The sequence below is a fragment of the Crocodylus siamensis genome, chromosome 12, assembly GCF_052110815.1.
Source record: "Crocodylus siamensis isolate JL-2025a chromosome 12, ASM5211081v1, whole genome shotgun sequence".
NCBI classification, from domain to species: Eukaryota; Metazoa; Chordata; order Crocodylia; family Crocodylidae; genus Crocodylus; species Crocodylus siamensis.
The window spans coordinates 50,010,579-50,035,893 of record NC_143406.1 but is presented as its reverse complement, the minus strand read 5'-3'; the positions used below and the strand labels follow the sequence as shown (position 1 = coordinate 50,035,893).

The window sequence follows — 25,315 nt, the reverse complement described above, 5'->3', positions numbered from 1 at the left end:
CTCTGGGTGAGGTGTCACCAGTGCTGAAGAGAGTGGGAGAATCGCTTTCCATGATTTGCATGAGACACCCCTGCTAATACATCCCAATGTGCCATTGGCCTTTTGGCAACAATACTACACAACTGGCCACAATAGCCCAGTCCACAATAGCCCCCAGGTGTTTTCTGCAGTCCTAGCCTGGCTAGCTGTCCCCCACTCTGTACCTGCACACTTCATTGCTCCCTGCTCGGTGTGGCCCTTTGCACCTAGGACAAGCGGTAGACCTATGTACAATGCCCTGCTCACCCCAGTAACTGTTCATGCAGTCTAGATACCGCTGCTGTTGACTGGTGTCAGGCTTTCACAGCAGCCTTCAACTCCCCACAGTGGGGATGCAAAGAGGATGGAGTTGGACTGGTTTCAGTGGGGCAGATGATGGGACAAGGAGCAATGGGCTCCAGCTGCAGCAAGGGAAGTTGAGGTCGGATATTAGGAAACATTCTCTCATGAGGAGGGTAGTAAAGCACTGGAATGGTGGAGGAGTCTCCATCCCTGGAGGTTTTGAAGCCCCAGGTAGACAAAGCCTTGGCTGGGGTGATGTAGCTGGGGCTGGTCCTGCTTGGAGCTGGGGGTTGGACTGGATGTGACCTCCTGAGCCCCCTGCCACCCTGAATTTTTTGCGATTCTGTAACTGTGCATCAAGACTGGGAACTGACTCCTCGTGGCCTTGGATGAGTTACTAAGGCCACAGCTGCAAGTAAGAGCTCAGCATCCTCACAGCAAGCCGGCCCCTGGGAATCTGCCTGCGAGCCGGTAATAATTCTCTCGCTCCAACCTGCTATTTGGCAAATTTCAAGCCCCTGGTTGCACATCTTTTCTTACCACGGGTTCCTGGAAAATGCACTTTTCCCGCCCTCACTTCTGCAAGCCACGGACCTTTGTTTGTGGTTCTGGGAATGAGCTATAACCCCAGCCCGGGCTGTGATGCACTGCCGCACGGTGTTTGTACAGAACTTAACTGAGCTCTCCCCGAACAAACAGCTGGGACTTTATACAAACGCAGCTAATCCCTTCTCGCAAGCCAGGGCAGGCACTTACAGCATTTGGGTGTGCACACCTCTGCCCGCTGCAGCACTGAGCTGGAAAGCACAGGTGGGCTCCCTTCCAGCTCGGCCTCTGAGCTAGAGGCTCTGCCCTGCACAGGGCAGCAGGAGGGTAGGAGTGCAGGGAGCCTCCCCCTTCTTCCTGCCCCAGCTGGGCACACTCAGGCCTCGTGCTCCCTTGACTCGATTTGGGCTCGTGCGTGTGGGGGTTCACGAGAGCTGCGCTCCCGGAGGCCCTGGCTCTGCAGGACGTGGGCTGACTCCCAGAGCTCCTCCGGGACAGCCCAGCAGGACGGTTTCAAACCAGCCCCAAGTCCCCACATGCCCTGTACAGTTTGCAACATCCCCAGAGCGAACCCTGGCCTCTTAGTTCTCGGTTTAAATGTGGGCATCCTCTCTGGAGTGCCCCCTCTGCACTGCATGATTTCATTGTTGCTAGAAGGTTTACACGGGACTGCCGTCAGTGCCCTTGTTAGGCCATTCCTGGGGTCAGGCAGCACCAGTGGCTGGTCCTGTGTGCAAGGATCAGCTATATTGCAAGAGCTCCAGCCAACCACCCTCCGTCCACTGCTTGCATGGGAACGATCCAGCCATCACAAAATGAGCCAGGAGCACAGGCCAGCCCTCCCAGCCATGAATCGGGCATACTGTGGAAACCCTCCCTTCATGGTGCCTTAAACCCCACGCTCCAAATTCAGGGTTGTCCTTAAATGATGTCATGTGAGCGATGCAATGTGAGTGTCTTTGGGCACCAGTAGGTGAAGAACATGGAAGAAAGGCACATGCCAGGGACTGTTGCTAGCACACACCTTCCCAGGGTCCATGTCTTGTCCAAAGCGCATTGCTCCTTTGCCAGCCAGCGTCCTGCCATTGGGGTGGGGCAGGGGATTCAGCCTGGGAATCTGGAGTCTGTCTCGCTGCAAGGTTTAAAAGGAGAAAGGTAATATTAGTGTTTGCCAAAGGAATGAATTGCAAGACTTCATTGAATTTCCATTGCTGCCATTTTCCAACAGCACAGTTTCATAGTGGCATAGTTAGTAGGGTCGGAAGGGACCTGAGCAGATCATCAAGTCTGACCCCCTGCCACGGCAGGAAAGAGTACTGGGCTCAAACGACCCCAGCAAGGTGGCTGTCCAGCCTTGTCTGAAAGCCCCCCAGGGTAGGAGCCAGCATCACTTCTCTTGGAAGTTGGTTCCAGACCCTAGCCGCCTGATATCTAGCCTAAATCTCCCCTCTGCCAGCTTGTGACTGTTACTCCTGGTCACTCCTGGCAGTGCTCGGGGGAACAGGGACTCCCCCAGTGCCTGCTGATCCCCCCTGACTAGTTTATAACAGGCCACTAGATCCCCCCTCAGCCTTCTCTTGTGGAGGCTGAACAGGTTCAGGTCCCGTCGCCTCTCCTCGTAGGGCCTGCCCTGCTGCCTCCGATCATGTGAGTGGCCTCCTCTGGACCCTCTCCATGCTGTCCCCAACCCTCCTGAAGTGCGGTGCCAGAACTGGACGCAGTACTCCAGCTGCGGCCTGACCAGTGCCGCATAGAGGGGGAGGATCACCTCCTTGAACCTGCTCGAGATGCGTCTGTGGATGCAGGACAAGGTGCGGTTGGCCTTCCTGACCGCGTCCCCACACTGCCGGCCCGTGTTCATGTTGGCATCAGTGATGACTCCAAGACCCTTTTCTGCCTCTGCCCTGACGAGAAGGGAGTTCCCCAGCCTGTAGGTATGGTGCCGGTTCTTCCTCCCCAGGGGCAGCACCTTGCACCAGCAAATATGGTGCAATTCAATCAACAGTTGAGCTTGGAGCAGTGGGGGCTGGAAGGAACTGCTGTATTTTTGCATGTAGCGAAAGCAGCCAGATCCTCCAACTTCCATTCCTTTAGTCCCATTCTTCCCCCACCCATCTGCTGTCCCAGAGATCACAGCTTGCTCTGCGATTCTTTCAGGAACTTCACCCAGATCTATCACCCAGATCATGGCAACTGCTACATCTTTAACTGGGGCATGGACCAGGAAGCCCTCATTTCTTCCAACCCTGGAGCAGAATTTGGTAAGAAATAAACCTCTGGCTAAGAAAGAAGGGGCAAAGGATGGGAAGCATCCCCCTGGCAGACAGAGGTTAATGAGTGGTATTACTTTGTGGGGCTATGAAGCTACTTTGGGAGAGGGCAGGGGATGCACAGGTGAGGAAGAGGAGTGGGGGACGGAACTAGCCTTAAGAGGAAAAGGAAGGAAAGCACATTTAGGCTGAAGACCTGTGAAAATGCCCTCAGGCTCAGGCATTTCCTTTCTGCATGTTGGCCCTAGTGTGAACACTGGGTGACCTCAGAGCCCGGTCTGTCTCCTCTGCAGGGCTGGGCTTTCCCCAGGGAACAAGCTGAGAAAAGGGTCCTCAGTTCTCCAACGATCCCCCTGGTTCCAGCATCAGGTCAGCCCCATGTGCTCTGGTTTTTAATGCTGTGTTTGGTGCCTGCAGGGCTGAAGCTCATTCTGGACATCAGCCAGCACGACTATATTCCCTACCTGACATCTGCGGCCGGGGCCAGGCTGATGCTGCATGAACAGAAGAGCTTCCCGTTCCTTAAAGACCAGGGCATCTATGCAATGTCTGGGACAGAAACCTCCATCGGCGTGTTAGTGGTATGTGCGGCATTCCAGCAGTGCAAGTCGTCTGGGAGCAACGCTATCTGATGGGCCTGCAGCCAGACTTGTTTTCAGTCTTGGCCGAACTGGCTCAATCCACAACTGTCAAGTTACACACTAGCTGTGGGTCGGGGACATTGTTTTTGGAAGACTTTTATGCAACTAAATGCTTTACCGAAGCCCAGGGATGCAGCTCACATTGCCTCTCCCCTGCTCCCATCGGGGGCTACTGCTGGAGGGGTCTGGATGTGACCCCGGAGCCCAGGGGACTGGTTGCTGTCAGGGCAAGGAGCTCCTTCCTGATCCCACTGATGTTACCCACCCACGCCCGACCGCCCTTCTCAGTAGCATCCTCAGCCTTAGCGAGACCGGGGTGGCAGGTGGTGCCTCTCTGAGCTGGGCAGCCTCCCCTTTCTATGTGGCTGTCATCAAGCACCACTGGGGCTCAGTCTGGGGTGCCAGAGTGGGAGGACCCGGGACCCTGCCAAGGGCAATCCCTGGGGAGAGGCTCTGAAGACACTTCAGTGCAATAAACACTAACACTCCCTAAGCACAGAGCAGTTACAGATATGTCTCCCATAAACACTTGTCCCATAAGGTTTTCTAGAGCGTTGTTCTGCAAATACCTGCGATTATGGAGGCCTCTGCAGGATTGTAAAGGACGTGGGAAGTGCAGGATGCGTGTGTCTGGAGTGACCTGGCACCAGGCATGCAGCAAGCAAGGCGGTTTTGGTCTTCTTTCAGGATGAACTTGAGCGGATGGGTTACCCCTACAGCGACTGCACTCTGAATGGGTCCGACGTCCCTGTAAAAAATCTGTACAAGGGATTCAACACCTCCTACTCCATACAGGTAAGAGGTATTTTGAACCAGGACAAGGTTTCAAAACATTCTTCCCCTAAACCCTTTATGTTTTTAACCTTTGCGCATTGTTGCTAGACAACAAGAAAGTTAAATGCAACATGTCAGCATCACTAAAACAGCAGAACAAGCAGCACAAATTAGAGCCCCTGTCCTGTCACTGCTTCTGCATTTCAATAACTCGCTGTGTGTGAATTGTCTCATCGAGTCCAGTGGGAATGTCAGGGCATGGTGCCATGATCAGAAGTGGAGCACTCTGGCTACTAATTCAGTTTAATTAAGCTACCAGCAGAGAGTATCATCAGGTATAATGCTAAGTTTCTCATTTTCCCCCCAAATACAGCTGAGCAGAGTGAGAGCTGGGTGGACGTGGTTCCTTTCACTTTATCCAGTTGGATTTTGGGGGCTTTCCTGTAGCTTTCTGGAAAGCTGCAGTCTAGCAAGTTTCCCAGCATTCCTTACCGTTGCACAAAGCAAGGGGAGTGTGCAAGCAAAGCAAAGCAATTTGGTTCTCAAAGAAAAAATGGCAAAGCATTTTTTTTTCTTTGCAGCTTTGATCTCTGGGAAAAGACGTGAGAGATGAGGGATGCTGGATTATTAGTATCTGTATATCAAGGTGCATCAGATCTGTGTACAGTCTCCCAGGAACAGCAACCTTCCTGCTGAATTTCTCCCAATTTTCCTTCTTTTCACTTACCTCCAAAAAGCCATCCCATGTCCTGCCTGTCTGCCTCTTCCAAGTAAAGATTTGTAGAAGACTGGGGAGGACAGAAAAGGGCACCGGGGATAAACATCCTATTAGTCATTTTTTTTTAGAGAAGGCTGGGAGCTGCTGGGTGAACTGGAATGGATTTTGGAGCCAGGCTGCAAAGGGGAAACAGAGCTCCTAAGTAAATGTCAGCATCCACCAAATGTGTTTTGACCCATGAGCAGTAAAATGACAAGAGGCCTAGATGCAAACAGAGAAGGGAGGGAAGGTGCGACAGGTGGAAACAAACCCAGCAACACAGGGGAGAGCGTGCAAGGGGCTCAAGGAGAGAGAGAACTGGCACTCGGGAAAAGGACACTAGGTCAGGGAGACTAGAGACCAAAGGCACTCTCTAAAGGATGGGGAGTGGCTCATGATGGGTGAGGAAGACGATGCTGGAGAGCGCTTGTCCATTCCCAGGCTCAGCACTCACAAAGGAGGCTGGGCAAAGATGCCAAAATATATGTACGCCATTCTTCGGCAGAGATGTCCACTTTGTAGGTGTCAGGGATCCCGAGCAATCAGACACGCCACCATCCTCAGCGGCACGTGCTTCACCAGGCGGGGTTGGCACAGGCCTGTTTACCCGCAGCAAACGGCTCAGCCCAGGCTGCAAACAGGTGCCAGCTCATCAGTGTCACTCACTGGGCTTGCAGGCCAGTGAGTGCTCCAGCAGAAAGCTGCAAGACGAGACTGAGGATTGCAATCAGAAGTGCATGCTCTTAGTGTCACCTTGCCAGGTTTTTTCCTCCTAAAGCAGCAAGAGGGCACAAACCTGTGTTTGGTTGCTGTAGGTGTTTGGAGGAGACTGGCAACCTAATGTCAGCAAGGACAGGATGTCATTATCAGTCACAACGAGACAGCATTTGCTTTTTTGCTGTGATTTTGATTATAGGTGGCAAGCCAATTGGAAGGGTTGTCCTGTAATCATTGCACGTGTTCACCCAAAAGCCAACTTTGACCTCGTGGGGGATTCTTGAAGAATCAGCGCAGACCTCACCTGCTGCTTACGTTAAAACCATGGGGCTATTCAGTCTGGGATAGTCTGCCTCTGCGGGTCGATTGCAGTATAAATGGCTCCGGCAGTTCTAGAGAGGAAGCCATTCAGTGATTACATTCTTTGCCTTGTGATTGTAACGTTCAAATATTTTGGGAAATAGTGTGACTGCTGCTGCTCCGGTGCATTCAGAGGCTAAAAGTGACTCTGACTTGTGTAACTATTATGCCGTCTGTTTTTAGTGGACTGCACCTTTACCCTGCCCAGCACCCTGCAGACAAACAGGCAGAGCTACTGCCGCCTTGACAGGAGACAGATGTGTGCATGGGGCCCCTTCTCATGGAAACCTGACTTGGGTTTTTTCATGATCCTTTTTCTTTAAGAGAAATAAGCCATTTTCAGACGAACACATGGGGTTTGGAAACACAACTCCCCTCCTGCCTTTCCTTCACTTCAGAAGCAAAGGGGGAGAAACTGGGAACACTTATGAAGTCAGTGGAGTGGGTGAAGCACGGTACTGGTTTTAAGCATTCACCCGCTCAGAGCCACCTGGGAGGCTCTAGCCAGGTACAGGGGGCTGAATAAGCACAGCACTGGGAAGCAGTCGTCCTGGTGAGGACCGGCAGACTTCTGGGAAGTCCATTTCCCAGAGGAACAGCAGAAGCCCTTTACCTCAATTCATTTGCTACTAGGCTGGAGAATGACATCCTGTACCAGGGTGGCCTGCCAGGTATTTCATGCCTCTGCATTCACAAAAATGTACCCACCATTGCACCACTTTGCAGTATTTTGAAAGAAGTCGATAGAAATGCTTAAGCAAATGCTTTAAATGTTTCTAAACGACGACTCAGATTCCAGACGTGCCCACATGAAATTCATGCCACCCGAGGGAGGTTTGCAGACTTCCCAGCAAAATGGAACTTTTTTATGTCTCTATGATCAAGCCACAATAAAGTCATTAAATATTTTATATTGCACAAACCACTCTGGTCCTAACACCCTGCCAGATTTCACTCTCTTTTCACAGAGCCTCTAATGCTACTTTCACAGTTTCGTCCCACTGTGACAACTAAGAAATATTCCCTGCACGGGGGTCTCATGCGGAAGAGTTAATGGCAGAGCCTGAACTCTGTCTTTCTTAAGCAGGCAGCTGGGACCCTCCCAGGGGAAAGAGAGCTCAGCTTTATAAAAGTTGCTGCCTGTAACAAAGCATTTCAAATTGATTAACTTGTACCAAAAGTCATGGGGATTTTTTAAATGGCAGCCCTGTCTCAGCGAACGCTAGAAGCAATCTCAGCATCACGGACAGGATTGAACGTCTGTTTCTCTCTGGAGTGAGGCTCAGTGATTAAGGCATCTTGTTCACCTACCCTCAACCAGTCAACCCAGCTGTGAATAGGAACCTGGCCACATCCCTTCCCAGTGTGCCATGGCGCGTGTTCACAATGCTGACCCGATGAGCCAACTAGGTTCAAACAGACCCTGGGCTTTTCCATTTCCTAACCACCTAGGAGCCTTCAAATGAACGAGGCCCCTGGCACACATTAATTTAAAGATGCCATACATGCATGGCAGAGGTGTGATTTTGGGATCAGATCCCAATCATGCTCTTTCTACTTATTAGTGCAGCTGGTTAAAACTTAGGTGTCCCTAGCCCAGAATGACCCAGTGCAGGGCCAGGGCTGGAGCCAAAAGTCAGCTGATTACTGGCCCTGGCCCTGGGGCAGCCCCAGGCTGGCACATATTCAGTTTAAGGCGCCGCACAAACCAGCACTAAGATTGGAAGGCGAAGTGCCAGTCTTCTACGTGACATGTGGAACATTTTTGTGGTTGGTTTGCCATTTCATTTGATGGCACCTTAAACTGGGTGCACCCTTATCACTTACGCTGTGATTACCATGTTAATTGCAAGATAAATGTAATGTGTAGGGGGACCCTGATACAAATTAACTGCTTCTTGCATGCCACTCCCCGTGACTCAGTTACTCCATCTGAAAATGGGTTAAGTGAGGTTTACTCATTGTGGTAAAGTGCTTTGAAAGCTTCAGGGAACAACCCAGTGACAAGAGAAGGAAAGCAAACTGTGATGCTGCCACTAAGAAGAGGCCTTTCATTGCAAGCACATCCCTGGTATTCATCTGCCTCACCCAGTTGCTACTGTGACTTCCCAGCACCTCGCAGTGCGTTCTGATTGAAACACTGCTGCTTAATGACAAAACCACCTGGCAGAGCCCCTAAGTTACAGAGTGCACCTGTCCCACTAAGTTGATGCCTGGCCCCAGAGCTGAAATCACTTCTCTTATCTGGGTCCTCAAGAGCCCTCCCTCCAGTTGTTAGAGATGGGCCCTTGCGAGCCCAGCTGGAAGGTGCCTCTGCAGTGCAGGAGCGGTGTGAGAGCAGATCGCACTTCTAAAGGCCCCTTGTTCCCTCTCCGCAGGCCTGTCTGCGCTCCTGCTTCCAAGCTCAGATGGTCGAGACCTGCGAGTGCGGTCACTATCTGTTCCCTTTGCCCAAAGGGGTGAATTATTGCAACAACGACAATAACCCAGACTGGGGTAAGAACACGAGCAGAGCTTCCAGGGGTGCCATAGGAAGAGAGCGGGTGCAGGGGAAGCTTGTTATCTGTGCTGGGGAATGAAACACTTGCTCGGATACACTTAGCAGTGACCTCAGCTGTTTGCTAGCCAGATCCAGGCAAGGAAGGAGGGAGATCTCCCTGCTCTGGCCTGAGGCAGAGACATCTCAGCTCCCTCCTAGCTTAGCTGGGCAGGGACACAACACCACCACCCAGTAGGTTGACACTGGATGCTCCCCGCAGAGGAGGAAACAGAGGACACCTGCCTCCCTGCACTTCAGGTTCCCTAGCATGGAGGGAGACCCAGGGCTTGTCCCCGGGTTTGTACAGATCTCCCCATCTGCCTCCTTCCTCTCCTACATGGTGCCACAAAGCACCTGCGATCCTTAGCACGCAACCATGTCTGCTCCACCAAGAACAGCCGAGCATCGCAGCTCTCTTGCGGCAGAGCCTGCGGCAAAGGGCATGTGACAGACACTGTAGTCAGTGATCTTGCACGACAGGCAGAAGCCCGTTGCATCTATTGGATTTAGTAATAAACAGCTACCTAACCCAGTCAATAGGCCATTAGTAATAACTGTTTGCAGGTAATTGTCTGGTTTCTCTTAAATGGACTTTCCAGGCAACAGCAGGCTAAGGGGGAAGCTGATTTTTGCAACAAAGTGCTCATCTGAAAGGATTCTGTTTGCTTTTTATTTTCACCAAACAGCCTATTGCTATTCTTCACTGAGATCAAGTATAAGACACAGGCAGTTTTGTATTGACTCTTGTAAGGAAACATGCAAGTAAGTACATAAAATATCTCTGCCAGCTCTACAGGTGGAGGGACTCCTGCATTTCATCCTTCGCTGAACTGATCTTCTTAAAATCTAAATGAATCCTTTGTCTGAAATCCAGCTCACCTCTGGGTGATCCCAGAAGGGCAAGCTCTGTCTTAATGCTCCTTGTTTGCTTTCCAGTGACACACAGTACAAAATGACCATCTCGATGGCAGACTGGCCGTCCGAGGCTTCAGAGGTAAAGCCTGTTTCTAACTTTTAAAATGGGGATTAACAACAGGATGTACTTCTCTCAGCATTTATGGCACTGGTGTTCATATAGGCAACCCCTCTTCACTAAACTGCTTTTTCCAGCCCGCAGTCAAGGATACTATCTCCAGCACATAAAAGTGAAATGGGAAACAACCAGCTCTCCTCCCAAAGGATTTGGCCCAGCAAAGCTGAATCTGGTTCTATAAAGCAGATATTAAAGGCTCAAATCTATTTCCACCTCCTTTGGCCTAAATCAGAAGCAACTACTTTTAGGTGAATGGGGCGAGAATAAGGAGAAGGGAAGTCAGTGGCAGGCTAACCAGGACCATCACTGTTCATCGTGTGAAATGTCCTCAGTGGAGTTCAGGTGCAATAGGCTACTCTTCCAACGACCATAACGCTTGTTTTTGTAGCTCGCTGCAGTGAGGACAAGTAGCCACATAGCCAGGCATTTCGGGAGTGTGGGGCAGGCGTCCCCCCTCCCAGGGGCCTGTGATCACCAGTGAAGGCTACTACATAAAAAACCTTGTTAGACCTACACGCTGACGGGAACGAAGGATGCTAACAGCCTTAACTCTGCTCCTTCAAGAATGTGACAGGTCTCCAGGTGCACAAGCTCATTCTGGACCTCCAACGCATCATCATCATGCATTGTTTTTGCAGAATCTTTGATACGTGTGTGCTGTCCTCTTGTCTGTCCTACTCTGCATATACAAGGCAGAAGTCCATTGCTGTCGAAAACTGCACAGTCGAAATGAGCTTTATATTATGTTGAGGGCCATCTCCAACTCCCAGGTCCCCTCAGATCTGCATGACTGTTTGTCATAGAGGACTTCAGGGGGGTTTGTATCCATGAAGTGATCAGGATTTAGCCTTGAGGGATCCCGGAGGCTGCCGGCAGCAGGAGATGGTAACAGACAAGTGAGCATCCTGTTCAGCTACAAGCCACATTTATGGCTTTTGTCGAGCTAGAAACAGGTAAGAGCAATTATGCAAAGTGGAGCCAGTGCCTCAGGGACATGTTACATTGCTAGAAAATGCTCCTGCTGAACCAGCGCCGCACCTGGCATCATCGCAAGTAAATGCCACCACAGATATGGGCTCAGTCCAGATCAGCGGAGCATGGAGGAGACGTGAGAACAATGAACAGGGCTGGCAGGGAGTTGCCAGCTAGCGCCAGGGGAATATGAGCTCAGAGCTAGAACGGCGGCTGCCTGCTGGAGGGGGATAGCGAGTAATTGTCGCAGTTACCCTATACTACATCCCATTTTTCTCCCTACGTGGCCCGGGTTAAAATATTGTATAGTGAGAACAGAAACCCTGATGCTTATCTAAGGACAAACTGTTGTGCTCCAGGACCCCCTCACCTCCTCTCCCGAACTGTGGTGACTTCCCGCAGATTCAGGATTCTTCTCTCCTTTCGCTCAGTCTCTGTCCCTGCTGCGCTTGCGCTTTGCTTGCTCTTGGCGTCCATTCTCTTCTGAAAGGGTACAAGCGCACAGCCGGATGCCTGTCGCACAGAGCGCTGCACCGGCAGACACTGGTAACGGGACTACGCTCCTTCCAGGGGCCTTGGTTACTCGTCTTTGCCATCACATCATCACTGCTGCCGTTCCCGTGCACGTCCCCTCGACTAACACCCCCTCTGAAAGTTAACCCGAGTCTCACCTATCCTAACATTGCCATTAGTGCACAGCAGGCACCTCAGCTGCGCAGGCTGGCATTTCATTAGCTTAAACTGGCACCAGCATCCCTCCAGAGGGTCGATCACTGAGAGGTCTTTCCCCAGTCCCCCCCCAATGGTTTCACTCTGATGCACCGATGCGAAAATGTGACAGCTGGTAACGCGGACTAACAGAAAAGTGGGACATTGCAGACTAGCGATTGCTGGTCACATTGGCATGACTGTTCTTCCTGCTGCTTCTCTCGCAGCCCGCTTCCCAGGCTCGGAGAAAGCCCCTGCCTTCGCTGCCTCCCTGGGTGTTAAGTACTTGCAGGTGGAGGCGATTCCAGCTTTCTGCACATGGCCTTGCATTCTGGTGTTTCTCTTCCTCAAGCCACATGTGCCCCAGGGCTCGTCTACACAGGGAAACCAAGGAACATTAGTCCATATTAACTGCGGGTGTGAATTCAGCATGGATCAGTTCAACTGCATTCAATCCCCTGTGGATGCGCTTCTTCAAAATTAGAGTGGCCTTCCTCTGATTAAGCTTGATTCACTTTGGGAGCAAGTTAAACTCACTTTAATTCTGATTAAGTGCCAACAGGGATTTGATGCATCTTGATGAATATGGTTTTTCATTTGAATCGACTAAGCTTGAACTCACTTTTCTTTGTCCCTGTACAAACAGCCCACAGATAGGGCTTTTGTCATTTCATTGCTGAATCCATCTCCTTTTCCTAGGACTGGATTTTCCATATTTTGTCTTACGAAAGGGATTTGTCAACAAATGTGACTCTGGACAGGTGAGTGAAAGAAAAGAGCTCTCGCCCTCTTACCTAAAGAGCCTGCTAACTCTCTGGCAGAGCCCAGGACGTGGTGCTAGAGGTGAGCCCGGGGAAAAAACAAGTCAGAAGGAAGCAGGTCATGCTAAACCAAAACTCAGCTGGTGAACATTCAGTTCCCAGCAGCGAGGGCTGGTTGGCGTACCACATCAGCCGCGTCTCTGATATCGAGCTGCAAAGCCACATGACACGAACCTTCTTGATGCAACTAGTTCTAGCCTGACAGCGAGCACAAGGAAATTGTACTCAGGAACATTTGCTTATCTTTATGCAGGAAATTACTGCCGTTCATTTTTTATAGATAAAACCCAGTCTTGTTTTATGTATTTAGTGCACATGCTTAGTCAGTCTTAGCCCATTGCGGCTCTTAAGGTACCGTGCTGAATCAGAGAGCAAATAGAGGCTGGGTAAAAGAGGTCCAACAAAGACACGTAGAATCAGCATGGCAATAGCGCTTGGAGACCGACCTAAAAACGAAACTGTGACATACCAGATTGATGTATGAGAAAGCCCAAGTTCTGGGACAAGCAGCAAGAACATTAACAAGGCTTGCAGGGGAAATGCCCAAGCTTAAAATAACATTATTGTCATAAAAGCAGTTTGAGAGAGAAATGAACAGGAAGCTGCCATGAGGCACAAGGTTGGCAGGAAAGAGCAACTAGAGGTGACAGACATCGTCTCCTCGATTTCGGCTCTGGAGTCCAGAGCTCCACAGTTGCTGAAGCAATCTGATTTTGGGGAGGGCTGAGAGCCCATGGGGGTTATTATTTACAAGCCATCGAGCTGTCATTTAGAAGCATAACTCAAGGGCATCTGTGTTTACAACTCACTTAGAGCTGCTGCAAAGCCGTCCTCCTTCCCGAGCAGCTCTAAAAACCAAAGAGAAAGTGGTGCAGGACACACCAAGCTGAGTATGTCATGCAGATAACCCAGTGAGGGGACACAACTATCTCCAGCAGAGACCTCAGGGCCTGCCCAACACCCCCATGGGCAATGAGCTCTTGGAAAGCTGCTCCAGTTGAGTTCCCCAAGGCTCCCAGTTAGCTGTGCAGTAGATCCAGTCTACGATGTGCTTGAAAAGTGGGTCCCCCCACAACACCTAATCCCCAGACAACACCATTTCCCCTGCTCTGCATGCCAGGGGGCTTGCCATAGGAGGGAGACGACGGAGGTCTCCTGCAGCACTGCTTTGCGAGGCTTTTTAGGGAATGTGCATGTTCAGCTGGATCAGTAAAAGCACAGGACAGACAAGACTGGAAACCAAAGGGATTCTTTTGTCGTCACAGACACGGGATCATCAAGCTCAACATTTACTTCCAAGAGTACAACTACAGAACCATCTCGGAATCGGCTGCTACAACCGTAAGTCTGAGACCCGGCTCCTGCTAGGCAACAAGCCTGCCGCCGGGCATCTCCGAGAGGCGGGGAGCTGCAGAATACTCGCTGCAGCCTCTCTGCTGCCCCACGCCCCGAGCAGAAGCTACGCAGCCAACAGAGTAAATCCGAAGTGCTGGGAGACATCGTGTGCCCTGCTCTGCGGTCCCAGCTACTGCTGGGAGCGACAGAATCCCTCCTCTGGGGCCACTGCAGCCTTCGTGGTGTTTTCCACAGGCCTGCATTCATTCCTCCCTCCCATTTGCTCCTTTACCCTCCTCCAGAGTATGTGTGGGGGTTTAGGAGTTGCTCAGAGACAGTGGGAAACATCTCCCCGGGGGGAATGTGCTGCCTTCCCAGCACACCAAGCCTGTAAAGCGAGTGAGACATGCTACCATGTGCTCTGAACTCCCACGTTCCCCTCCTTTAAGCCAAGCAAATAGTTGCCCGATTGCTTCTGGGGCCAAAGGGAAACGCAGTCCTGCCCTGCCCTCCCTCATGCCCCCCTGGCTTCCCTCTTGCAGATCGTCTGGCTGCTGTCCAGCCTGGGAGGCCAGTTTGGGTTCTGGATGGGGGGCTCCGTGCTGTGCCTCATCGAGTTCGGAGAAATCATCATCGATTTCCTGTGGATCACCATCATCAACGGCATCAGCTGGTGCAAGGGCCTGAAGCAGAAGCGGGCCCAGGCTCGCTACCCTGACGCCCCTCCAACCGTGTCGGAGCTCGTGGAGGCTCGCACCAATTTGGGCTTCCAGTACGAGGACGGCAGCGTCACCCCTGGCAGTGGCAACTGCTGCAGCGGACGGCTCCCCCCCGAGCCCGGCACGCCTCCCCCTAACTACGACTCACTGCGCGTGCAACCCCTGGACGTCCTCGAGCTGGGCTGCGACACAGAGCCGGAGTGAGCACGACTCCTTCTGGGGCCTGGTCTGGCTTGCCACAGCCCCCGCAAGTCACGGAGCAACACTCTGTTAGTTCTCTAGTTTTGCTAAGTTGAACACTTCCCAGCTGCTCCCCTCCGAAACCCCCCCTCCCTCCCCACCTGCAAATAAAATGTTCATTGTAAAGACCCTTTCTGTATAAACCGTGTCCTGTGCTGACCATATTGCCCAGGATGTGTGCAACTTGACATAGCACCTGCGTGGTTATAAGATACACCCCAGATTTCTTTCAAGAAGTATTTTTGCTCCCTTGGTTCAAAGTGCTTAATGACAAGCAGTGTCTGTGGTAGATAGCTTCTTGTGAAATGATTTCCCCAAGTAATCCCAGCAATACCCACTCTATCTAACGGGTCAGGATGCCAAGATAGTGCCTACAGCAAGGACAACTGGAGGGTATTAGAAGGGAGAACAATCACAAGGGAAGGACTATCAGGAGGGTGCAGGATGGCCTGGGGTGTCCGAGGCCCGACAGCAAGGCTGCTACCAGCAGAGTCCGTGCATCGGGTCTGCCCTCCACCCTGTGCCTGGAACTGAAGTCCTCTGCCGTCCTCATGTTGCTGCCTTCAGTGGCCAGAAGTAGCAGCACTGGTTGAAGCGTGTGAGGAGCCGAGTCCCCTGCTTCCTGGAGCCGGTGGGTTGGTGTTCATGTTCCTGTGCTCACGGCACTGCCCCCTCGTGACTGCTGTCCTGCCTGCAGATGGGCACATTTGTTAATGTGTGATAGAGAGAAATACTTTGGGCTCCAATAAAGACGTAGGTGCATGGGGAGGGTGGGGGGAGCGTCAGGCCACCCAAAGCATCCTCCTTGGCAGGAAGCAGCAGCCATCTTCATTGACCGGATAAGGGTTGGTGCTTGCGAAGGGACTGGGGCCACCTGCAAGCTTCCCTGGAAAAGCCACTGCTAGCCCTGCCCTGCGCCTACTCCTGCCCAGCCGAGTTCTCTTCCTCTTCCCAGGTATTTGTATTGTGGGATTATTTTGCTTTTCCACTGGGAGCGGGAGAGAGGCCATGGACTCGCCTGCCTCAGAGCCACGCTGTTCGCAGGAGGAGACCATGCTCTGTGTAACCAAAAAGGAGCCGTGTTTTATCGCACTCGTTCTGCAGAACTCCAAGAAGCCTGAGCATCGAGCCAGATCACGTGCAGCTCTGCAGTTACCGGCAGCGTGACTCGGAGCACATCACAGCTCCCCAAACCTTGCCTGTACAATGAGGATGATGCTTTCCCTGTGACATCCAGGGGCTGGAGAAAGTGCAGCCCATTCGCTGGTATAAACCCCCTTTAAGATCCACAGGTGAAAGTGTTAATTGAATGCAGTCTTGTTGAACAGCTGCAAACCACCACACAAGAGCACGGCTTCCACACCGCCTATCTGCACTCTCTCCATTCACCGCAGCGGTGGCCCTCACTACCTGTCATGCTACTGAGCAAGATGCTGCAAGGGCCAGCGCAAAGCCTTGAGCGATGCCTGGCCCATTTTTGAGGCCCTGTTTTAGGCCAGCAGCCTGTCAGTGGCATTTTACTGTAGGACTTTATGCCCCAAAGTGATAAACACTGATCGATGTTCAGATTGCTTGACAGCATCAGAGGTGACAAGAGCTCGGCACTGTCAATGCAGAGCAGAGCTGCATCTCCAACAGGCCAAATTCATCCTTGCACTTAGATGCAAGGATGTTGGGTCAAGACCTACTGGTCTGTGAACCAGGACCAAACCCCCTCTGCCCCACAACAAGAATCGCATGGCAGCTTTGTCACTTGTTGAGGGGGCAAATTGGGAGCAGGCAGGATTGAAAACTTTGTCTTTTCTGGTAAGGATCAGGATCAGGAGGAAATAACTACAGGCATGTGGGTCCAATGACCCATTCTTTAAGGTCCCAAAGCTGCTCCGTTCCGTGGGCCACTGTGGAGACAGCTTTTTTTCCAAGGGTTGGGACATAGCTGCTTGGGTTTCTCTCACCATTAGCGTTTCCGCAGTGCAGTCACTGTCAGTCTATGCCTGAATTTTTTCCACCACTTGGACAGTTAGATTTCCTGCAGATGGAGTAGGGACAGTCAGTAAAACCAGTAATAGCTTTCAGATGGGTACAAACATAGCATGCACGCCCTGCAACTAATGGGAACGACAGCAGCTGAGCAGCGAGGACTAATCAGGAACATCCCTTCTGAATTCCATTCATTTACTTAACGACTTTGGCAAATTTCTAGTTGAAAGAAGAAAAAAAAAAAAAGAATTACAGTGAAAGACTTTTACTGCCTGTCTCAGTCCATTAAATACTTCAGCAGATTTATGTCAATTGGCTAATTTACCAGCAGCATGAAGTACTCGGCCTTCACACTGCAGATCCAATCCATACTCTCCACCAGCAAATTGCATCTTTTTATTAAAATGCTACTCCAGAAGATCTGGATAGACACAAATCCCTAATTCTGTACCTTTCAGGAATAAACGTACTGACACGAACACGAACAACACTTCACCACTGCTCTCTGGCCTCCCCATGTATCATCTCTTCCACCCTTCTCTCCCATTTAACAAAGGGAACTATCTGACATGAGCTGCAAAATGTGCCTGCTTAAGCAAACCTCTTAACACCTGAAGGAAATGGGCACATGAAACACAGCAGCATCATAAATGACTCATGCATTTTAGACCATTCTTATCACAGACAGAAAATTTACCGGATCCCTGCAGATGTCATTCCTGGCATTGCAAAAATGAAACAGGATTCCCCACATTGTGTCAACCCGATTGATCCCCTTTGCTCCACAGGAAGTTTCTATTCACAAGAAAACAAGCATACACCTCCCTTTCGTTACACAAATGTTTCTTGGGCACAAAGAACTTCTACATTTAAGGTTCTGACACCATCAAAGAAGGTTAATTACTTGGGAAAGACTAGTCTAAGGCTGCCACAGCTGAGCTCCAAAGAGAAGCCTGGACTGGAAGGGAGCTGGCAATGCTACACATGCAAGGTCTCATGGACATTATGAGGTTGGCCTCAAACCAGAGGAGGTTAAAAACAACGCAGGTTTGAGTTCTTTATTACTTGACTTCACGGGTCAGGTTTTCCAGTGCCTCTCTGACTGCTAGAAACAAACCTTTTCGAATGAAAGCCGAGATGTTCACATCACCACGTAGTCATAGTTCCAGGAACTGGAATATCAGGAAGACAAGCCAGCCCTGAAACCTTGGTGTCCCTACAAGTTACAGCCAGCAACACATCGTCTCTGCAGGAGCCCCGACTAGAAACTGCTTCCTGCTCCTGGTCGACGAGCTGCCCTTGTCTCTTAGACCCTTGATGGAGTAGCATGGAGTCAGGGGGCAGGGGGAGGGGAGCCGCTGGCCTGGAAGAGTCCTTGACATTATATTTTGTTTCAGTGCGATGGGAAGAGTCCCATCCTAAACCTGGACACTGCAAGAGGTCAAGAAACACAAATCAGAGCCTGGGACCAGAGGCAAGGAGGGCTGGAAAGGAATAAATGCCACATAGAAAAGAAATAAATTTGTACATAAACAAGTAGCTCAGTGCTAGAGACAAGCTGCAGATTCAGAAAGGATGCAAAACCTGGCCCTGGCCACTCCAGCATTTCAACCTCCTACCTGGCAGGGAAAGCCCCACACAGGAGGCCAGAACTTGTTAAATATCAAGGCTACACAAGACCAGGACTTACGATGCACCCATGGTCACCCAGTGGTTTTAAACCCGTGAGACAATTTGATTCCCAAGGAGGACAAACTTCTAAATAGAGGCGGTGGCTCCAGCCCTCCCATAGCTTCTCTTTGCACTGTTCATCGAACTGCCATCTACTGAAACCAGTTTCAAAGAAGGCTTTTCCATATCAGTAAGTGGAGCCCTGGGTGGGGCACCTTGTAGCAACAGCACAGCTCCTGCACCGTGACCGCCCCCCACTTCCCAAGAATCAGATCCCTTAATGTGTGGACGTGCAACAGCTGACTTAGTTCCCCAGAACCCATCCCTAGCCCTGAGACAGCAATGGGGTGAGCTCAGGCATCAGCAAGGGAAACCCCATCCTGCACGGGGCAGAGGCAGGGTGCCCAGCGTCAGCGGCACGTTTCAGGCTTGGTGTGGAGCAGACTTGCTGCCATGTCTCACAACCACAGTCCTAGCGAGAGGTTTCCCCGTCTCTTGTTCCCCTGTTTGCGAGTGCCCGTGCAAGCCGAGCAGCTCAAAGCGCAGGGAAACCAGCTATTCCAGACAGCTGATAATATTATGCAAGCAGGTGTTGATAGGAGCTCCCCTAGTGCTCAGTACATCGAGAACTAAATCAGGAGTAGGTAGGTAAAAATAATCAAATTGGCGGCATGACAGAGGAGAGGCAGTTAGGAAACCTGCTCTGGACAGCAGGATCCAGTTCTTGCAAGAGCTGCCCCAACCCTGTGCTGCTCAGCTCTTCACTCCCCTGCTGCTCCAGGAAGGGACACTTCCCTCATTAAACAGGTGCTGAGTCCATAATGCGGCCGTGTGTAAATAAGGGCATGCCCTACTCCTTGAGAGTGCTTTATATGCCTGGCCAGAACTGGGCAACCAAGCTCAGCCCTGCGTCCACCTAGCCCTTTCTTGTACTTTGGCAATACACTGCTTACGTGGCTTCCTGGCCATGCATTGCCACAGGAGTCTGCAGCAAGGGGAAAACCTTGCTCCCCCCACACACAGATGAGCTAAGAGAGACGCAGGGGAGCAGTTTGCTGAACACAGCCGTGCGACACTGGGAACCGGGTCTCCTGCCTTCCACGCACTGGTGTGGCAGCTACTGGACTTTATGGCCTCGGGTGTTTGTAAAGAGTCCCAGCTCCACCCAGAGCCAAGGGGGGTTAGCAGCAGGCCTGGGATTTTGTTCCACTTGGCCTTGCCATTGCCCCAGGCCCTTCCTTACACAGCAAACACAGCGAGTTTGGACAGGGAGCTGCACAGAGACAAGGCCTTGCACTGCTCCAAGTCCAGCCCTGACCCAACCATCTGGTGAGTCAAGGCCCCCCAGCAAAGCTCCAGGCTCAGTCAGGCCCTGACCCCGAGCCTCTAGAACTGCTTTGGCCAAGTGGTGGGTCGGCAGACAAGAACCGGTATCTTCAGAGCTCTCAGACCTTTCCCCTTAGCTGGGCGCTTGCCCAGGGCAACTCACGCTGTAAAAAGCAATAACAGCAGGAGGCAGGAAACAAAAGGCAAAGAACAACCACAAGACTCTTCGCTTTTGTGTTATAATGCAGAGGAAGGATGGGAGAGGCATGAGCAATGAGATTCGCCCCTCACCTGCTCAGGATCATTGGAACAGCATGTACTCTGGCAGGACGGGTGGTTTGCTGTTCCAGGCATTGCCGGTTTATAGACAGTGTTTGACAAGCCAATAAAACAGAACGTGTGTCTCAGGCCTCTGAGTCAAGCTGTCAGACTCGGGTGTTTCTTCAAGTTGATGGGCTGGCACACGCAGGTCTGCATGCTTCTTGGCGGGAGGGGAGGCGACAGTGCTTGGATTTTCAGGCAGCGGGACCTGCCCCACGGACTGATCTGGCCCATCTCAGCCGGTCGCCCACTGCCAGGGGCTGGGAGCAAAGCTGCTCGCATAACAGATTCCTCAGTGCCCAAACCAGAAACTGGGGGGGGTAGAGATCCAGGTCAACCCACAAAAACACAAGCAGGGCTTTGATTTGGGGCTACTGAGAAGGTTTGCTGTCTTTCCTTTTTAAATTGGGTCCATTTTCAACACAAAGGCCCTCTTAAAAGCACAGATTTCTTAGGGTAACCTCCTGTATCAGACCAACTGTGCAGCTGAGGGGGAGTCCGGCAGGCTTCTGAATGCAACACGTTTCTGAGCAGGTCTGAGCAGTAACTTTTAAAACATTTCAATGTTTTCAAACTTCCTCTGTCCTTTCCAGCCTGAGCCCTGTGCCCAGCTCGATCGAAATTCACAAACAGCTTTGAACTCCCCCCCGCCTCCAAAAACTGCATTTTCAGCAGATTTCCTATTGACTGGAAAAAAAGGTGACCCAGGTGTGGCTGGGAGAGTTGGAAGAAAGAATCTCTCCTTGCCTCAGAAGAGCCTGCTTTCAGGGAACACCAGAGCAGGGGGCTATACATGAGAGCCGCAGGGGAGAAGGGGCTCTGAGGAGGCTGATCCAACCCTCTGCACTGATGCAGGATTAGACGCACGCCTTGCAACACCAGCGGGACCTGCAAGAACTACTGTTGGAGATGGGGGAAGAGCTCGGTGCTACACCTCAGCAGTAATGCGGCCTGAGGAGCAGGGGGCAAGAGGAGAGGAGCCCCCAAACACAAAGGGCAGACAGATCAGGGAAGCTCAGGAAAGAGAGGACCTTGTGGGACTGGGCAGCCTGGGGCTTGGCAGGGTGCTCACTGCAGATTAGTGAGGGCAGAAGTCGGCTGGAAGTGATGAAGCTGAGAGGCAGTGCTGGAATGGCAGCACAGAGAAAAGATAGCTCTCTCCAAGCAGACCGGGAGGAGAGAGTGGCAGCAGGAGCCAAAGGTGAAGTGGAGCAAGGAAGGGTTTGTTCCCAAGAGGGACAGGAAGAGCAGGGACAAATGCTGAGGGAAAGAGCTGCCAGTTTGGGATAAAAGCAGAAGAGGGTAAGGAGTGGAGGGGCAAGAGTTATGTGCCCGTGGGATGGGAGGGTGAGAGCTCAGACCTGGTTCAGCAGGAGCAAGGCTTGAAAGCAGGGCAAGGCCTGCCCTGGGCAAACAGCACTGCTCCTGATCACAGTTGGCAAGATGCTGGAAGGCAAGTGAAGACGGAGGCAGGGCTAGAGAACTGCTGTCAGCAGCTGGAAGCCTTGGAGGCAAGAAGGGAGAGGGAGCATGAGGAACAGGACCAAAGCCCATTCCAGCTCCACCTGTGCTGGGCCAGGCCCTAAGCCATGTCCTGGGTCTAGGCATGCTAAGGAGATGCTGAACGCCACGCTGCTCAAGGACCGTACAGTCCAGGGAGACTGGAACAAATGGACAAACAACTGGATACTTGAACTTGCATAAACAACTAGGGAGGAGTATACAAGCATTGCTCAGGTATGCAGGGATGAAGTCAGGAAGACCAAAGCACAGTTGGAGTTGCAGCTAGCAAGGGACATGAAGGGGAACAAGAAGGGTTTCTACAGGTATGTCAGCAACAAGAGGAAAGTCAGGGGAAGTGTGGGTCCCTAACTGAATGGGGGAGGCAACCTAGGGACAGAGGATGCAGAAAAGGCTGAAGTGCTCAAGGCCTTTTTCACCTAGGTCTTCACAGGCAAGGTCAGCTCCCAGACTACTACACTGGGCAGCACAGTTTGGGGTGGAGGTGAGCAGCCAAAAGAGGTGAAAGAACAGGTTAGGGACCATTTAGAAAAGCTGGATGTGTACAAGTCCATGGGGCCGGATGGGATCCATGCGAGGGTGCCAAGGGAGTAGGCCAATGTGACTGCAGAGCCACCAACCATTATCTTTGAAAACTCATGGCAATCAGGAGAGGCCACGGACAATTAGAAAAGAGCAAATCCAGTGCTCATCTTTAAGAAAGAGAAGGAGGAGGATCCAGGGAACTAAAGCCTCACCTCAGTGTCTCGGAAAAAAGCATGGATCAGGTCCTCAAGGAATACATTTCTAAGCACTTGGAGAAGGGGATTAGAAACAGTCAACATACATTCACCAAGGGAAAGTCATGTCTGACCAACCAGTCCTGGCTTCTATGATGAGGTGACTGGCTCTGTGGATGCAGGGAGACTGGCGGACCTGATATATTTTGACTTCAGCAAAGCTTTTAATTCAGTCTTCCACAACATCGTCGCAAGCAAGCTAAGAAAGCACGGGTTGTATGAATGGGCTGTAAGGTGGACAGGAAACTGGCTGAATCGTTGGGCTGAGACATCTAGTTGGCTTGTTGACTCGATATCTAGTTGGCAGCCAGTATCAAGTGGAGTGCCCCAGGGGTTGCTCCTGGGGCTGGTTTTGTTCAATGTCTTCAAAGACTTGGAAGATGGCATAGAGCACACCCTCAGCAAGTCTGCAGATGACACCAAGCTGGGGGAGTAGTCAGTACACTAGAGGGTGAGACTAGGGTTCAGAGAGACTAGGTCAAAAGAAATCTCACGAGGTTCAACAAGAAGTGCAAAGTCCTGCACTTAAGACTGAACAATCCCATGCACAGGTGCAGACTGGGGCCTACTTGCTAGGCAGCAGCTCTGCAGAAAAGACCCTGGGGGTTACAGTTGTTCACAAGCAGCCGAATATGAGCCAGCAGTGTGCCCTCGTTGCCAAGAAGGCTAATGGCATACAGGCTGCACTGGTAGGAGCCCTGCCAGCAGATCAAGGGCAGTGATTCTTCCCCTGTCTTCAGCAATGGGGAGGCCACGTCTGGAGTCCTGTGTCCAGTTGTGGGCTCCCCACTACAGAAACGATGTGGACACATTGGAGAGAGTCCAGCGGAAGGCAACGAAAATGGTTCTGGTGAGGAGAGACTGAGGGAACTGGGATGATTTAGTCTGCAGAAGAGAAGACCGAGGGGGATTCAACAGCAGCCTTCACCTCCCTGCAGGGGGGCAGCAAAGAGGATGAAGCTGGGCTGTTCTCAGTGGGGGCAGATGACAGGACAAGGAGCAATGGGCTCAGGCTGCAGCAAAGGAAATGAAGGGAAGATATCAGGAAAAACCTTTCATGAGGAGGGTAGTAAAGCACTGGAACAGGCTCCCCAGAGAGGTGGTAGACTCTCCATCCTTGGAGGTTTTTAAGACCTGGGTACACAAAGCCTTGGCTGAGATGATGTAGTTGGGGCTGGTCCTGCTTGTAGCAGGGGGTTGGACTAGATGTGACCTCCTGAGCTCCCTTCAACCTGAATTTTCTGATTCTGTGCCAAACACTGCATTGTTCAAGAGCTATATGGACCAGGGAGACTGGAACCAATGGCTGCCCAGCACCCCCATGGTGGGGAGTCCCCCAGGGATAGCAGGGATCACCAGAGGAAGGGTAGTGCTCTCCACACCACCCAGGCTTGCTCCAGTCAGAAGCAGCTGTCACACCCCAAGTCCTATGATCCTGAGAGGCCTGTTGAGTGGAGCACCTGTCTCTCTTTATACTGTCAAAGCAGCAAGACCCTGGACCATACACTGTGCAGGGCCTGCCACACATGGACATTTAAGGCCTGGGCCTTCAGATGGGCCTTATAGAATGAAAGGCCTATCAACATGTACACCCTCCCAGTAAAAGCCTGAGAGGAAGGAGGGAGCCAGCTCTAGAGCTCCCTGCTCTGCTGCAGTGCCAGCTGGAGGCACCTTTAGGAACAAAGCTTAAGACGGGATCCCTTCTGCATGCAGGGGAGGAGATGGAGCTTGAGGAGGTCTCCCTGCTCTGGTATACCACTACCTTAGCACACATACCTAACAGCACAAGGAGTTTCTAAGGCTCTAGCATGCCTGGTGCAATTTCATCAGCCCTGCCAGGGAGCCAAACTAACAAGCCAGGAGCCACAAAGCAGCAAATGAGGCAGGGTGAAATAGTGTCTAGACACCAACACACTGAAAAGGCCCTGGCCACAGGGGCCTCTTGCTCTTGTTGCCTGGCTCCTGTTGGGAGCCCACTGGCCAGCTTGGGAGTAAACGCCAGATATGGCACCTGCTGTTCATGTTAATGAGGGGGCATCCAATGAAGAGCAGAGTCTGTAACACAGCCCCGTGTCCTAGGATGAGGACAGGAAAGTACTGGGCTAGTAGAAACACCAGCCACACCCTGCTGCAATATTCACGTGGTCGAAACAGCCACTACCCAACCAAGCCACAAGCCCTTGAAGTCTAGGCTCACAGCCGAGAAACCCCCAAAAATCATTTTTCTGGTCTGCACTCAGGATCCAACCCTTTCCCACAAGGCTGGCCAAGGTCATCATGCAGCTGAAATGGCCCCACAGCACTAGCTTGCATGCATGGAGGCAGCTTGGCAAAGCTGTTCAGACGACGCATGGCTTAGATGTTCTCATGCGATTCTTCTAATGCAAAATCCCACAAGCAGCCCCAACCCCTAGCCCTTGAGTTCTTCTTCAATCGACAGACTTTGAGAAGCCGAGGGAGCCCTGCAGAGTCAACCCCAGCAGGGGCTGTGCCCACCATGGTCCCACAGGACCAGCATACAGTGCAGAGAATGTAAACTCTCCTCGATGACCTCCTGAAGCCAAGTCATAGGAAGTGTTCCTAGGAAAACCTTTCTACAAAGACTAACACACCAAGGCTCACTGCATTTCACAAGATGACTACAACATTGTGGCATCTGCTTCCTTAGAAGACACGTAGCTTCAGAAGGAAGAAAACATGACTCTTGTGAGAACAACCTACTCAACTGGTTTTCTTCCCAGGGCTTAGTTTGCTCTTGCCTTTCCTGCAATCTGGCAAGACACAACCTCCTTGAGATTGTAGATGATGAAAGACTGGAGCAATGGCCATTGCCTCCATCTAGTTGAGTCCTTACTCAGCTGATTCGTACCGCAGATACCCTGTAATTTCAGATCTGGCACTGACTAGACCGCTCTGAAAGTCACTCCCCTCATTGTCATGCAGCATGTTCCTTCTAGTCGGTGT

The 25,315-nt window shown here is 51.6% G+C and overlaps 1 protein-coding gene across 3 annotated transcripts in view; it reads left to right on the top strand.

Moving 5' to 3' along the window:
- Nucleotides 1–14,876, top strand: part of SCNN1B (sodium channel epithelial 1 subunit beta) — a 29,434-nt gene extending 14,558 nt beyond the window's left edge. For all 3 annotated transcript variants that reach the window (XM_090024424.1, XM_090024422.1, XM_090024423.1), the window contains exons 5-13: nt 3,025–3,128; nt 3,555–3,718; nt 4,466–4,573; nt 8,765–8,882; nt 9,612–9,687; nt 9,862–9,919; nt 12,338–12,399; nt 13,725–13,800; nt 14,337–14,876. In XM_090024424.1, the coding sequence (XP_089880550.1) occupies nt 3,025–3,128; nt 3,555–3,718; nt 4,466–4,573; nt 8,765–8,882; nt 9,612–9,687; nt 9,862–9,919; nt 12,338–12,399; nt 13,725–13,800; nt 14,337–14,717 (1,147 nt within the window). In that variant the 3' untranslated portion in view covers nt 14,718–14,876. The remainder of the gene's footprint in view (nt 1–3,024; nt 3,129–3,554; nt 3,719–4,465; nt 4,574–8,764; nt 8,883–9,611; nt 9,688–9,861; nt 9,920–12,337; nt 12,400–13,724; nt 13,801–14,336) is intronic.
- The last annotated feature ends 10,439 nt before the right edge of the window (nt 14,877–25,315 follow it).